The sequence below is a fragment of the Nilaparvata lugens genome, chromosome 11 (assembly GCF_014356525.2).
Source record: "Nilaparvata lugens isolate BPH chromosome 11, ASM1435652v1, whole genome shotgun sequence".
Lineage (NCBI taxonomy): Eukaryota > Metazoa > Arthropoda > Insecta > Hemiptera > Delphacidae > Nilaparvata > Nilaparvata lugens.
In genome coordinates this window covers 716751-730615 of record NC_052514.1, presented here as the reverse complement: position 1 = coordinate 730615, position 13865 = coordinate 716751, and the positions used below count along the sequence as shown (strand labels likewise).

The window sequence follows — 13865 nt, the reverse complement described above, 5'->3', positions numbered from 1 at the left end:
GACCTTGAAACACTGAAAATTAGCAAGGATAAGCCTTTGTCAATGGCACTACGTCCACTCTCTCCAATAATTGATAAGGAAGGAATTCTGCGAGTTGGAGGGCGCCTCAACAACTATCACTCATCTGAAGATGTTCGGCATCCTGTTATTCTCCCTAAACGACATCATGTAGTCAATCTGCTCATCGATTTCTACCATTTGAAATACCTTCATTCTGGAACCCAATTGACGCAATCTCTTCTTGCACAGCAGGTCTGGATCCTCTCAGCCCACAGCACAGTTTGTTCTCGCATCTTCAAATGCATCACCTGCTTCCACCACAAACCTCGCAATGAAAACCCAATCATGGGTGATCTACTTCAGGTTCGAGTGACCCCTGCTCGACCTTTCCTGAACACTGGAGTTGACTATGGTGGTCCTTTCGATATCAAGGTCAACATCATCGAGCCACCCGCTTGACAAAAGTCTATATCTGTGCATTTATTTGTCTGGTTACTAAAGCCATTCATATTGGAGTAGTAACGGATTTGTCAGCTGAATCCTTCATAGCTGCCCTAAAACGATTCGTATCTCGACATGGTTTATGCAAAAACCTTTACTCCGATTGTGGCACAAACTTTGTTGGTGCTAATAATATACTTCAAACTCTTTTAAAGTCAGAGAAAGCACGAATTGCTGAATTCACTGCTCAGCATGAGATAACATTTCACTTCAATCCACCTGCAGCTCCTCATCAAGGTGGTCTTTGGGAAGCAGCAATAAAGAGCATAAAACACCATCTCCATCATGTAGTTGGTGATTACATACTAACTCTGGTGCAATTCATTACTCTCACTACCCAGATTGAAGCCATTTTGAGTTCAAGACCGCTCACTCCTCTATCCAACGATTCAAGTGATCTCACAGCACTCACACCTGGCCACTTCTTGATTGGTTCACACCTGGTTGCTGTTCCCGAGGAAAGTCACCATACCACACTCAATCGCCTCAACCATTGGAAGCTGATTGAGGCCTTCCACCAACGCTTATGGAAACGCTGGCAGCTGGAATACCTTCACACCCTACATCAACGTGTGAAATGGACTAAAGCCACAACCAACCTGCAGATTGGTGATCTAGTTCTGATTCTATTACCTACACCACCTCTCACTTGGCCGCTGGCAAGAATTGCTGATGTGTCTCCTGAGGAAGATGGTGCTGTGAGGGTGGTTCACCTGAGGACACAGCATGGAAGATTAACTAGGCATGCTCATAAGGTCTTCCCTCTACCAATATCTCATTAATTATCTAGCCAAGCTAGGCATATGTATATATATATATATATATATATATATATATTTTTTTTATTTGTTAATTTTCAATTTTGTAATATCACCAGGTGTGATAATTGTTTACTATTGTTTGTTAATTGAATCCTAGGAGGATTCAAGGCCCCCGGTATGTAAGGAGAATTGTTTTAGGAGTACGTTTGAGTTTCTTTTCAAGTTTTAAAATTTTCAATTATTGATAAAGTATTTTCAGTTATTAGTGATGATTTAGTGAAGTATTATTATTTAATTTGGTTTTCAACTTTCCTAAATTCTAAATTCCTAGTTTATAAATATTTTGGACTCAAGATTGGACAAAAAACGTGTAGTGTAAACATAACCTATTTTTGGACAATTTCTATCTAAATTTGGGAAAGGAACAGTTTTGGGCTTTAAGCCTGTTGTTCCTTTCCCAATCATTCATAGTTGAGAATGATTGTATCTATTAATGTATAAATAAATAAATAAATATTCTGAAACCACCACCCTGTAGGTACATCATTACCATTATTATTGTATGTCACTTGAAACGCTCTACAAATCAGCAACTAAATCAAATCTCAAAAGGCATTCAAATACACACAAAGCAGAAGCACCCTCGAGCTGTAATTTATGTGTCACCAAAACCAGACAGAAATCACATTTCGTAGAACATGTAAGGACGCATACAGGAGAAATACCGAGTGACACAGAATCACATCTCAATCAACAACAGAGAAAGAAACACACACGAGAAAGAGACTAGAGCGAGGTTTCTCTACTTCAACTTGTATTCTGTTACTCATTTTTATATTGTAATATGATTGTATGAAATGAGCATGTCAAAAAATTTCAAGTTTTTTGTCCAAAAGGCAACTAAAACTAACAGAGGCAATTAGGCAAAGGCCTAATAAGATTGAAGTTGTCATTGACAAAGACGCCGATTTATCAGTGTGCGTCTTGAAAAAAAAGAAGAGCTTCTACTTTACACTGGGCCCTTGGTACTCAACGAGTCATTTCCAAAAAAATACTCTACTCCTTTCTTGGCTCTTAATTGTGCTTTCAGAATACTTATCAGACCAAAACTGAGTAATCATGTAGGTATAGCTGAAGGCCTGATAGATTAATTTTTGTAATTCAGGCAGCTTCTACTTTACACTGGGCCCTTGGTACTCAACAAGTCATTGCCAAAAAAATACTCTACTCATTTCTTGGCTCTTAATTGTGCTTTCAGAATACTCATCAGTCCAGAACTGAGTAATCATGTAGGTGTGGCTGAAGACCTGATAGATTACTTTTAGAAGTATTTTCCTGAAATTTATGGCCCTGAACAATTGTCATACAATGTTCATTCAATAATTCATGTTGTTGATGCTGTTGAAAGACAATGCACCTTGGATTTATTCAGTGCCTCCATGTTTGAGAATTTTTGAAAAATGTGAAAAACATGTAAGGAAGAGTAGTGTTCATCTACAGCAACACATCAGAAGAAAGAAGAGCTTTAGAAGTAACTGTTGATGATGTTGAAATTGTTAGGAAGTTCCCATACTTTGAAGAAATTCACAACAATGGCCCATTGATTGAAGGACTGAACAGCCCCCAATACAAGAAATGTAATTTTGTGTAAATAAACCCACTAGAATCGAAGAGAATTCCAGCTCATTAATTGATCATGAATTGATCACATTTTTGTACGGTACAGTTCACCGGATAAAGTGAAAATTGGACTTTTTGAAGTGAAAAGTGAAATCTTAACCTCATTCTTTTTTGAAACTTTTATTTGTAAAAATTCGGGAGAAGACAGTTTTGGGCTATGCCTGTTGTCTTTTCCCAATCATATTATATATTATAATATTATGATTTGTGATTGTAAATGAAATAAATAAAATCATGTCAGCCTTATTACATACTAGCATTACCGATCATTTCAATACGCCATTGAATATTTCAATCCATATTTCAGTGTGAATGTAAGCAGGGAAAGAGACAACTGTGTCCGATTCATTGATAGGTCTTTTTGTTTGGACTGACAGTAAAAATAAGAAAGTTTTTATTGGACAGAGATATCGACAAGTTGATGACTTCTTCATGAAACCATTTACATCGAGTACCGTGGGGATATTTAAAGCGATGCCGGAGCTGGCAGGAATAAAAGTTTTTAAAACAAAACCGATATCAAGCAAAGTAATGGAAATCCCTGTGCAAGAAAATTTCTTCTATCAGAAATTTTGCACCAATGATTTTCCAGGTAATTAAATATCAAATTTTGTTATTAGTAAAAATAATATAAAAATCTTGTAGCACCCGTACAATGTGAAGTTGTGAAACTGTATCACTAATTGGCAGGAGCAGAGGCACACTCACTGTTATCATTTACGAAAGATCTGTTTACTTAGCTTTTTCTGTTTCTTCCTCTTCTTTTCCTTCTTCTTCATCTTCATCTTCTTCTAATAAGAGGAGTTTTATTAAAAAGAAAATTTAAAATAGTTCAAATATAAAATATTTTTATAAAATATTATATTATATTATTATTATTATATTATATTATTTTTAAATATAAAATACTTTTTTTTAAATTTTCTTAGTAGTCATCCTTAGGAGTGATCCATGCCAAGCAGTAGCGATGGAGGGTCCATGAACGGTAATGCAACCCTTCAACTTGACTCGATTACAAAAAAATCTAGTCCTTATTGGTTCATTTGTCAGCTGAGAAACACATCAATTCTTTGATTTTCCATGTGAGGTATCCTTAAGCGCAGTTGGAGATGCAGAAATTATGAAGTTTGTTGAAATTTGATTCATGTAGCACTAGTAATTCAGAGAAGTTTGAAAATCAACCCAAACTATCCGATTTTTGAGGGGAGCTACCATTCAGTCAATATTAGTTTTAAATCTCTCATTTAAAAATTTCAATGCCAGTGAACCTGAATATATGTGGAGACAAAACTTCATGTGAGACTATTAAATATTAATTATTGCACTTTAATTATTCCATCTTGAATTCACCTAGTGTGTATGTATACTACAAAGTGGGTATCTAAATTTGGGAGATAAATAGTACAAGGAGTATCCTTAGTTTTTATCTCCCAATCAGTACTTCTTTGTAAAAAACATTAATAAATAAATTTAGTTTCCATATACACCAGCTATAATCTGTTTATTTTGTTTAATTTTGTTCATCAATTATGAAATAATTGATGAACTTACATTTTCAGATAAATTGGAGAATATGCAACAATCGATAAACTCCATGTTGGCCAGTGTGGACCGGAAATGGGAGATCCTCCGCCTGGAAAGGAGGGAGATGAGGGGAGCAATAGAGGCTATTTTGAAATTGAGTTCAAACACTAATGAAAAAGGCTTACCAAATCCATCAATCGAACAAAAAGAGAGGGAAGAGTTTGAAAAAATATTGCCGATCAAAAACACTAATAAACACCAGTTCAAACACTAATAAAATAGGCTTCTCAAATCCATGAATCGAGCAAAAAGAGAGGGAAGAGTTCGGAAAAATATTGCCAATCAAAAACACTAATAAACACCAGTTCAAAAACACTAATAAAATAGGCTTCTCAAATCCATCAATCGAACAAAAAGAGAGGGAAGAGTTCGAAAAAATATTGAAAATCAACAAACTGGATGAGTTCCTTGGTTTGGAGGAGAAGCTGGAAGAGGAGAGCCAAAGGAATTTGTTGGTGAGTCAACCCCCATTTCACACACCACACTTTTTGGACGTGCGGTTTTCTGTTTTCTTTAAAAATCTTAATACAGATTGAATGAAGCTTGGGAAACATTATGATGTGCGCAGAGACAAATCAAGAGAAAGCCATGGTCCACCCAGGACTGTAGCGCTTAGAAAATGTAATTTACTATAATGACATATATAGGGAACTGATTTTGCCAATCCCGGGATCAGTCCCGGGATCCCGGGATTGATATTGGATAATCCCGAAATACCGGGATTGGAAATCAGCCCCGGGATTGACATCCCTACTCATATCTCAGAAAGTAATGATTGAAAAAAAATGTTTCCTGAGAAAACTTTTTCCATTTTGATACAGTAGCTTGATAATATACAAATCGAAAAACTTTGAAAAATATCACCAGTAGAGAGTTTGTTTTTAGCCATTGCACGATCTTAAATAGCAAGGTACAAACATCGGCATAGAGAGAAATTTCATCAGTGACAGGAACATTGAATTGAAAATAATTTATAAACAGGGTGTTCCAGAAGTAGAATCGAAAATCTTAGGGTATTGTTCCTGGATGATAGGAGACTACAAATGTCGTATTTGATATGTAATACTACTGTAATACTATGTAATCTTTGGAAACCCTTTTCATTCTGATAGCTTGATGAAAAACTTTGAAAAATTACACCAGTAGAGAGTTTATTTTTAGCCTTTGCGCGGCCTCAAGATAACAGATCTCTTAGACATGACAAGATCTGACAGACAAGGACAGCAGCACTAATGTTAATCAAATACTGTCATATTAACTTGAAGCTCGCTTCATGAATATTGGTGTTGTGTTTGATTGTAGATGTGTGAATTATTTGTTTGTTTGTTTACAGTTTTGCCCGGAGATATCCTATATGGGAGGATAGGAAAATTGCCCTTCCTTCCTGCGGTGATTGTACCGGAGGAAGGGAGGGCCGATGAAACGGCCTATCACCGAGTCAAACGTGAGTCATCAACAATCTCTTCTCCTACAATACATTTCAATAAAATAGAAAAATGATAGAGTAAAATTAATCCAATCACTATACAGAGTGAGTCATATGTATGGGAACACCTCAATAAGTTGGAGACTGCTGTAGATATAATACTGTAACTCTCAGGATAAGTTATTGGTCAAATGAGGGCTGTGTAGATGCAAAAGTCACACTCTCCATTGTTTTGCAAAATTGAGTTCTGTTATTCCTATGGCTGTGTTCGTATTTTGGAGTATAATATTAAAATATATACAACTTCTTAGATAGTTTCTAGGGTTCTTTCCAAAAAAAATCTGGTGTGGCGCACTTACACAACTTTCCTTGCCGTTATGAAAATTTATCACCTGACGCTAGTGTAGCGTCTACTATTCAAAGATATGAGACAGCTGGTGATAGGTCAATAACGCTGGAAACACACGAGGTCTGCTATTTCTTGTTTTAGAAAGGCCTCTAGAATGATGTATTACATAATGGGTGTTTACATGTGAAGTATTCGAGTTACAACCCCTTATGAGGGATTGAAGTTCAGTTGTACGTCAAAAGGTAGAGTATTTAACTTATAACTTATCCTGAGAGTTACAGTATTATATCTACTGCAGTCTCCAACTTATTGAAGGGTTCCCATACATATGACTCACTCTGTATACATTGGTAATATACAGAGTGTTGTGAAAAAAAGGTGCCCATAAGTCAGGGCGTGATTCCTCACAAAAGAAAGAAAAACTTTTATTATTAACAAATCCGAATATGCTCAGTTATTAAGCTATACAGAGTGAAAGATATCTTCTGAATTCCAGTTCACCTGCTGGAACGACGCCAAACCGGTAGGCGGCTATTTGTTGGCTGTTAATTAAGATGTACTTTATGTAAAATGAACTGAGAAATTGAATAAAACCGTTTCCAGACCTTTAGCTACAGTGATTGGAGTCAGCCATTGTTGATGGTCGGCCAGCTGATAATTGTCCGAGCGAAGTGAGTTCTAAGATTCAAGTCGACGGTATGGTATTCCATTTGTTTGAATGTTTATATGTTGCGTATTCACGGCAAAACGCGGTTATAGATTTTCATGAAATTTGATAGGTATGTTCCTTTTTAAATTGCGCTTCGACGTATATACAAGGTTTTTGGAAATTTTGCATTTCAAGCATAATATAAGAGGAAAAAGGAGCCTCCTTCATACCCCAATATTAGAGTAAAAATCAGACTATAGAATTATCCATCATAAATCAGCTGACAAGTGATTACACAGATGTGTGGAGAAGCCAGTCTATTGCTGTATTTCCATAAGGTCTATAGTTTCAATCATGCAGGTACTTGTGGATGAGAATACTGCGTGAGGTCTACTGTTCACAGAACTACCAGTAGTTTCAACTTCTTCCAATAGATATCGCAATCGGCAGTGCCATCCAGACGACCGGTTTTTAGTTTTCAGTTTTTGTTGTAAAAGAAGACATTGTCACTAATAACGTGCGTTATTGGAATTATTCGGTTTGCAGCTCCTTTAGATGTTTGTGGTGGAAGAATGTTGTGTACATCAGGAGTGAAAAATGTTTTTTCTCCCTCTGTGAAAATGTTGCCCTCGGCTACACCTCGGGCTTCAAACTTTCCCCTCAGGGAGAGAAAGTAGTAATTCTCACTCTAGATATACTAGTAGCTCTGTGAACAGTAGACCTCACGCAGTATTATCATCTACACCTGATTGTAACTATAGACCTTATGGAAATACAACAATAGACTGGCTTCTCCACACATCTGTGTAATCACTTGTCAGCTGATTTATGAAGAATAACTCTATAGTCTGGTATTTACTCTAATATTGGCGTATGAAGGAGGCTCCTTTTTCCTTTCATATTATCCTTGAAATGCGAAATTTCCAGAAACCTTGTATATACGTCGACGCGCAATTAAAAAAGGAACATACCTGTCAAATTTCATGAAAATCTATTACCGCGTTTCGCCGTAAATGCGCAACATATAAACATACTAGTAGTTCTGTGAATAGTAGACCTCACGCTGTATTCTCATCCACAAGTACCAGATGTCACTTGTTTTAAATGTTAACAGACTCAGTTCACGTTTGAATTTTATATTCCATATCATATAATTCATCCAGTTCCATGATAATCTTTCTATCTTATGAAAATTAATTTTTTAAAATCAGAAATATTATAATTTCTCCAGCATTATTCAGTTTATTTGTTTATTTTCAATCACCTATCAAATAAGGTTTTTTGAATGTGAGAATATTGATACTGATGGGCACGCATAATTATACCATGACTGCGAAACAAAATATTGAAACCAAAGACTCTAAAGCTGCGATTAAACCATAGTTGTTAACAAAATGTTAACTCAATCCTTATATATTATATTAGATTGAACATAACTTATCATACACATGATAAAGATGTGTGTTTGTCAATTTCTGTTCAATCTAATAGAATCTATACGGATAAGGTTATTAAAATTTTGTTATTAACTTTTGTGTGAGCCCAGCTTAAAGATTCATACCTCTTTAATGTCTTTGATTGAAACTATAGACCTTATACAAATACAGCAATAGACTGGCTTCTCCACACATCTGGGTAATCACTTGTCAGCTGATTTATGAAGAATAGTTTCATAGGCAGATTTTTACTCTAATATTGGCGTATGAAGAAGGCTCCTTCTTTATTTGAACATTTAAACATATAAACATTTGAACATTTAAACATTTAAACATTTAAACATTCAAACATTCTAACATTATAAACATTTAAACATCAAGAGAAATGCCAAACCGTCGACTTGAATCTTAGACCTCACTTCGCTCGGTCAGCAGCAAATCACTGATTTCGTTAGGGCTGCTTTCAAATAGAGAAAAAAAATCTTATTTTGAAAACAGGGTACTTGATTTTTTTCTCATCTATTCATTTAATAATTTCCTGCTGATACAAATTGAGTTTGTTTCTTCATGTTGCAGAAGTAAATACAAAAACAGGATTGGTTTCAAGACATACCTATAGACTGATTTGGCTGGATGGCTCTTACCGCCACACCTGGGTGGGGCGCTCTGCCTGCGCCCCGTTTGCACCGCCCCCCCAAGGTGAGGAAGGAAGACAGGCATTGGAACAGCACATAAACACAGTAAGTCTTCCATTGGTTTGTTATCCCACTATAATACTATCTATAAAATCACTTCACTTTTTACTAAGGGCTACTTTTATTTAATATTAATAAAAATCTGGTGTGGTACACTCACACAACTTTCCTTGCTCATTGAGCTGTAAGCCCCATTCTTAAACGAGAATGATCCAGGGGAATAACATAATGACGATTGGCGGCAAAATATTTGAAACTACGATCACACTTGTGTATTTATGAGTATATATAATTGTTTTCAAAGTTCTTTTTCTTTGTGTAAATTGTGAAATTCGATGATATTTTCCAAAATTCGTCAAAACAGCTGTTCTACAGATGAAATATCTCGTACATGTGTTCTTTTTATGAACTGCTCTACCTACCTAGCACATGCACGAGAAGGAGGTTACAAAGTCCATTTCTCAAGGATGGGGTGGACCCCTCATTAGTTTCCCAGAGAGGAGACCCATGCCAGTTGATAGAGCTGATAAATAACTATACAGGGTATGAATTTGAAAAAAATCGGTCATCATTTTTGAGAAAATCGTGAAAAACATGTTTTTTTAGTAATTATCCGCCATTTTTCTGAAGAATATTACGGAGCTCCTGCAATTTTCCCAGAAATGAGACTTATGTCAGTTGATAGGGCTTATAAATAGCTATCTATGGTATAAATTTGAAGAAAATTGTTTGAGCTGTTTTCGAGAAAACCGTGAAAAACATTGTTTTTTAGTGATTATTTGGCATTTTTCTCAAAAATATTTCGAAACTCCTGCAATTTTCCCAGAAATGAGACTCATGCCAGTTGATAGGGCTTATGAATAGTATATCCATAGTATAAATTTGAAGAAAATCGTTAGAGCCGTTTTCGAGAAAACCGTAAAAAACATGGTTTCTTAGTAACTATCCGCCATTTTGAATTCAATTCTATTGAATTTCTTATTCTCAAATATTCATGGTATAAGGACCTTAAGTTTGAAATTTCAAGTCAATCGGTTGATTAGGAATGGAGTTATCGTGTTCACAGACATACACAAATACACACACACACACACACACAGACCAACACCAAAAAATCATGTTTTTGGACTCAGGGGACCTTGAAACGTATAGAAAACTTGAAATTAGGGTACCTTAATTTTTTTGGAAAGCAATACTTTCCTTACCTATGGTAATAGGGCAAGGAAAGTAATAAAAAAACAATACAATATAAATATCCTCTTTCATTTCAAATATTTCCAACAACTATTATCCACGTTATAATGGCCAGTATTTGGATAGCAATGGTATTGCTATCCTTGTCTATCATTCAACAAAGCGGATAGCGCTATCTCTTTCTCGCTTTGCTCTGTTGCCAGATCGTATTTCAACAATGTAGAGTTATCAATTAATGGACTAAATATTCCATCTCAATTATGAGAATTCATTATGAAATTATTGGAATATTTAATTTCTTGCTTAATAAAATATAATTTATCATTTCAATCGAGAATGAACAGTTAAATAAACCTGTATCAGCCAACGTCTATGGAAGGCATTGACAAGACAGAGGATCGGCAACGTTGCTCTCCTATCTCTCTCCACTGACATTATAACGTGGACCTTACTATAGTTTCGGCAAACAACTGATAAAAAGGTACTTCATATTTTTATATTGTGTTCTTTACTATCTACTCCGCAAGTACAGACAGTTTTTCTGCAGTTTTTCTGGAAAAAGAGACGCCTCTACCAATTATTATGTACAGAGGTTAAGAACTATGATAACAAAAGAAAACAGAATAACTAAAACTTTAATGAGTTTCCAACATATTTTACATTTAAACAAAACAAGATTAATTTTATTATAAAAATACTTTCTGTCGATGACAAAGATTGTTCAAAGACAAAAACACTGTTCATTGAACTTTTAATTGAAAAAACTGGTGTGGCGCACTCACACAACTTTCCTTGCCGTTATGAATATTGATTACCTGACACTAGTGTTCACGCGCATCTCAAGTCTACTATTCAAAGAATTGAGCCAGCTGTTGACAGGACAATAACGCTGGAGACATACGAGGTCTGCTATCTCTTCATAGTGAATCATTTGATAGAATCAACAGTTGCCAATAGTTTGCTATTGGATAATCACATTTTCTCGAGTTTCGTGCTTATTTTCAATTTTAGGTGGAAATGCCGCTACTTAACATTAATTGTAGAGATTTTCATGCTCAATCTTTTCCACTTGATTTTTTTTTTATTCAAATTGTATCTGAAGCCTGATATCTAAAATCTAGATTTCCATAGATGGGGTGGAGCTCCTGAAATTTTTACAGATATGTGCCTTGTGGCAGTTGATAGAACTTATCAATGACAATTTTAGGTATGAATTTAAACAAAATCGTTGAAGCCGTTTTTAAGAAAATCGCGAAAAACCCTGTTTTTGACAACATTTTTGCCATTTTAGCCGCCATCTTGAATATTGCATTTGATCGAAATTGTTCGTGTCGGATCCTTATATTGTAAGGACCTTAAGTTTCCAATTACAAGTCATTCCGTTAACTGGGAGATGAGATATCGTGTACACAGACGTACATACACTCTACACACACACACACACACACACACACACACACTCTCTCACACACACACACACACACACACATACATACAGACCAATACCAAAAAGGGTCCACTTTTTTGGACTCAGGGGACCTTGAAACGTATAGAAATTTAGAAATTAGGGTACCTTAATTTTTTCGGAAAGCAATACTTTCCTTACCTATGGTATAGGGCAAGGAAGGTAAAAACTCTAAAATTCTGATCAATATGGGATAAATATATGATTCACATATATGTCCCATATGACCAGGTGACACATTCTTGCTATTATTGTGTCAGCAAATTAGAATTGATACAATTTGAATTTGTTTTCAGTACCGGAGGAACAGAAAAGATCGGGCAGCGTTGCGGGTGCCAAGGCGCCTGGAGCAGGTGTGCCGTGAGGGGGTAGAGGAGGCTATCAACTTGAGCCGCCTCCCCACGGCAGCCCGTCTTGAAGCCATCGCGGCCCAACTGACACCACTCCCCGTTGATGACGAGGAGTGGTTGCAGGTTGGCCCCGATGGCCAGGCGCCGAGGCCGGAGCCCCGCCCGGGCCCCGAACCCATGGAGCTCCCCGAACCCATGGAGCTCCCCGAACCCATGGAGCTACCCGAACCCATGGAACTCCCAGAACCCATGGAGCTCCCCGAACCCATGGAGCTCCCCGAACCCATGGAACTCCCAGAACCCATGGAGCTCCCCGAACCCATGGAGCTACCCGAACCCATGGAGCTCCCCGAACCAGCAGCAGTCGTAAGTCCTCTTCAATAAATGAATCTATTTAGTTGCCAAAAATACAAATAATCTGGTGTGGTACACTCACACAACTTTCCTTGATCATTTAGCTGTAACATTTAACGAGAATAACTTCGGAGAATAATATAATGACGATTGACGGCTACATATTTAAAACTACCATCATACTATTGTTTTCAGAGTACATATTATTTTCCCTTTGTGTAAATTGTGAAATTCGATGATTTTATCAAAGTTGTCAAAACAGCTGTTCTACAGATGAAATATCTCTACTATGAAAACTTTATTCTCTTGAATTAACTGCTCTACCTACCTACAGTAACTATATTACCCACAGTATGGCCTTTGGAATTTTTTTCCGCCGCTGCCATGAAGATTCCCAATATTTGAATTTTACAATGGAGCTTAGGCTATAGGCGATTATAAGTAAAACCGCTCGCCTTTACTTATTAAAGCATATTTTTGTGATTATTAACTTCGATATAATTTCTTTAATGATTTTTCTATATTCCCAATATAGTTTTGGAACCTGAAATAGTAAATCGTAGATAAAAGTCAATAAAAGGAATTATGCCTCTCGAATCTTGCAGGAATCATTTCAAGGAGCTAGGCATTATCACCGTTCCCTCTCTTTACATTTATGAGGTGATTATGTACTTCAGGAGAAATAAGGCTTCGGCTAGAAATAGTGATTCCTACAGGTATCAAACCAGAAATAGAGGAGACTTTGCTTCCATGTACCCTAGGACAGCTCTTTTTGAAAAGAAGCCAACATATATGGGTCTTGAATTTTTTAGAAAGCTTCATGTTGATATGAAAAACGTTGAAGATCTCAATTTATTCGGAAAGAAGTTAAAAGAGTTATTGATGGAAGGTGTATTTTATACCACACAGGAATATATGTGTAGGGAGGGGCCCTTTGTGTGTTGATATGTTTATGTGTATGTGTATTTATGTATATGAGTATGTGTCATGTGTATTTCTTCTTATTGAAAGTAATGTTTTCAAGCATTTTTTTTGACAATTCTCATACTCTGTTAAGAGTCTCTGGGAAGATATTAAAAACAAAACAAACAAACAAACATAGATAATAGCGAGTGAAAATGAAAGGTAGGTAACGTAACCTAAAAGCTGAATCTCCAAAAAAAAATTGAAATATGTCATGATATTCTAATAAATTTTGTTCCATTGACAAAGAATGATGAAGTTCTCATATCTATTTGTAGAAATATGATGGAATTCTCATGACAATAGATTCCATACATTCATATATTTTGTTTTATTAGTTGACAGCCAATAAGTCTAACAAAAATATTGTAAACACAATATTGGATATAAACTGTAGAAAAGCCAATTGTTCTAGCCATAGTTCTACATAATGATTTTAATAAACATGTGAGCAATTG

At 36.0% G+C, this 13865-nt stretch overlaps 1 protein-coding gene across 4 annotated transcripts in view; it reads left to right on the top strand.

The window, feature by feature from the left end:
- Positions 1-5319: 5319 nt before the first annotated feature.
- The window catches only part of LOC120353509 (tetra-peptide repeat homeobox protein 1-like), a 22565-nt gene continuing 14019 nt past the window's right edge, over positions 5320-13865 (top strand). For 2 of the 4 annotated variants that reach the window (XM_039437366.1, XM_039437365.1), the window contains exons 1-3: positions 5321-5970; positions 8963-9126; positions 12037-12456. In XM_039437366.1, coding sequence (XP_039293300.1) covers positions 5829-5970; positions 8963-9126; positions 12037-12456 — 726 coding nt within the window. In that variant the 5' untranslated portion in view covers positions 5321-5828. Of the gene's footprint in view, positions 5971-8962; positions 9127-12036; positions 12512-13865 lie in introns of all 4 variants that reach the window. The other 2 variants (XM_039437364.1, XM_039437367.1) reach the window with 2 other exon arrangements.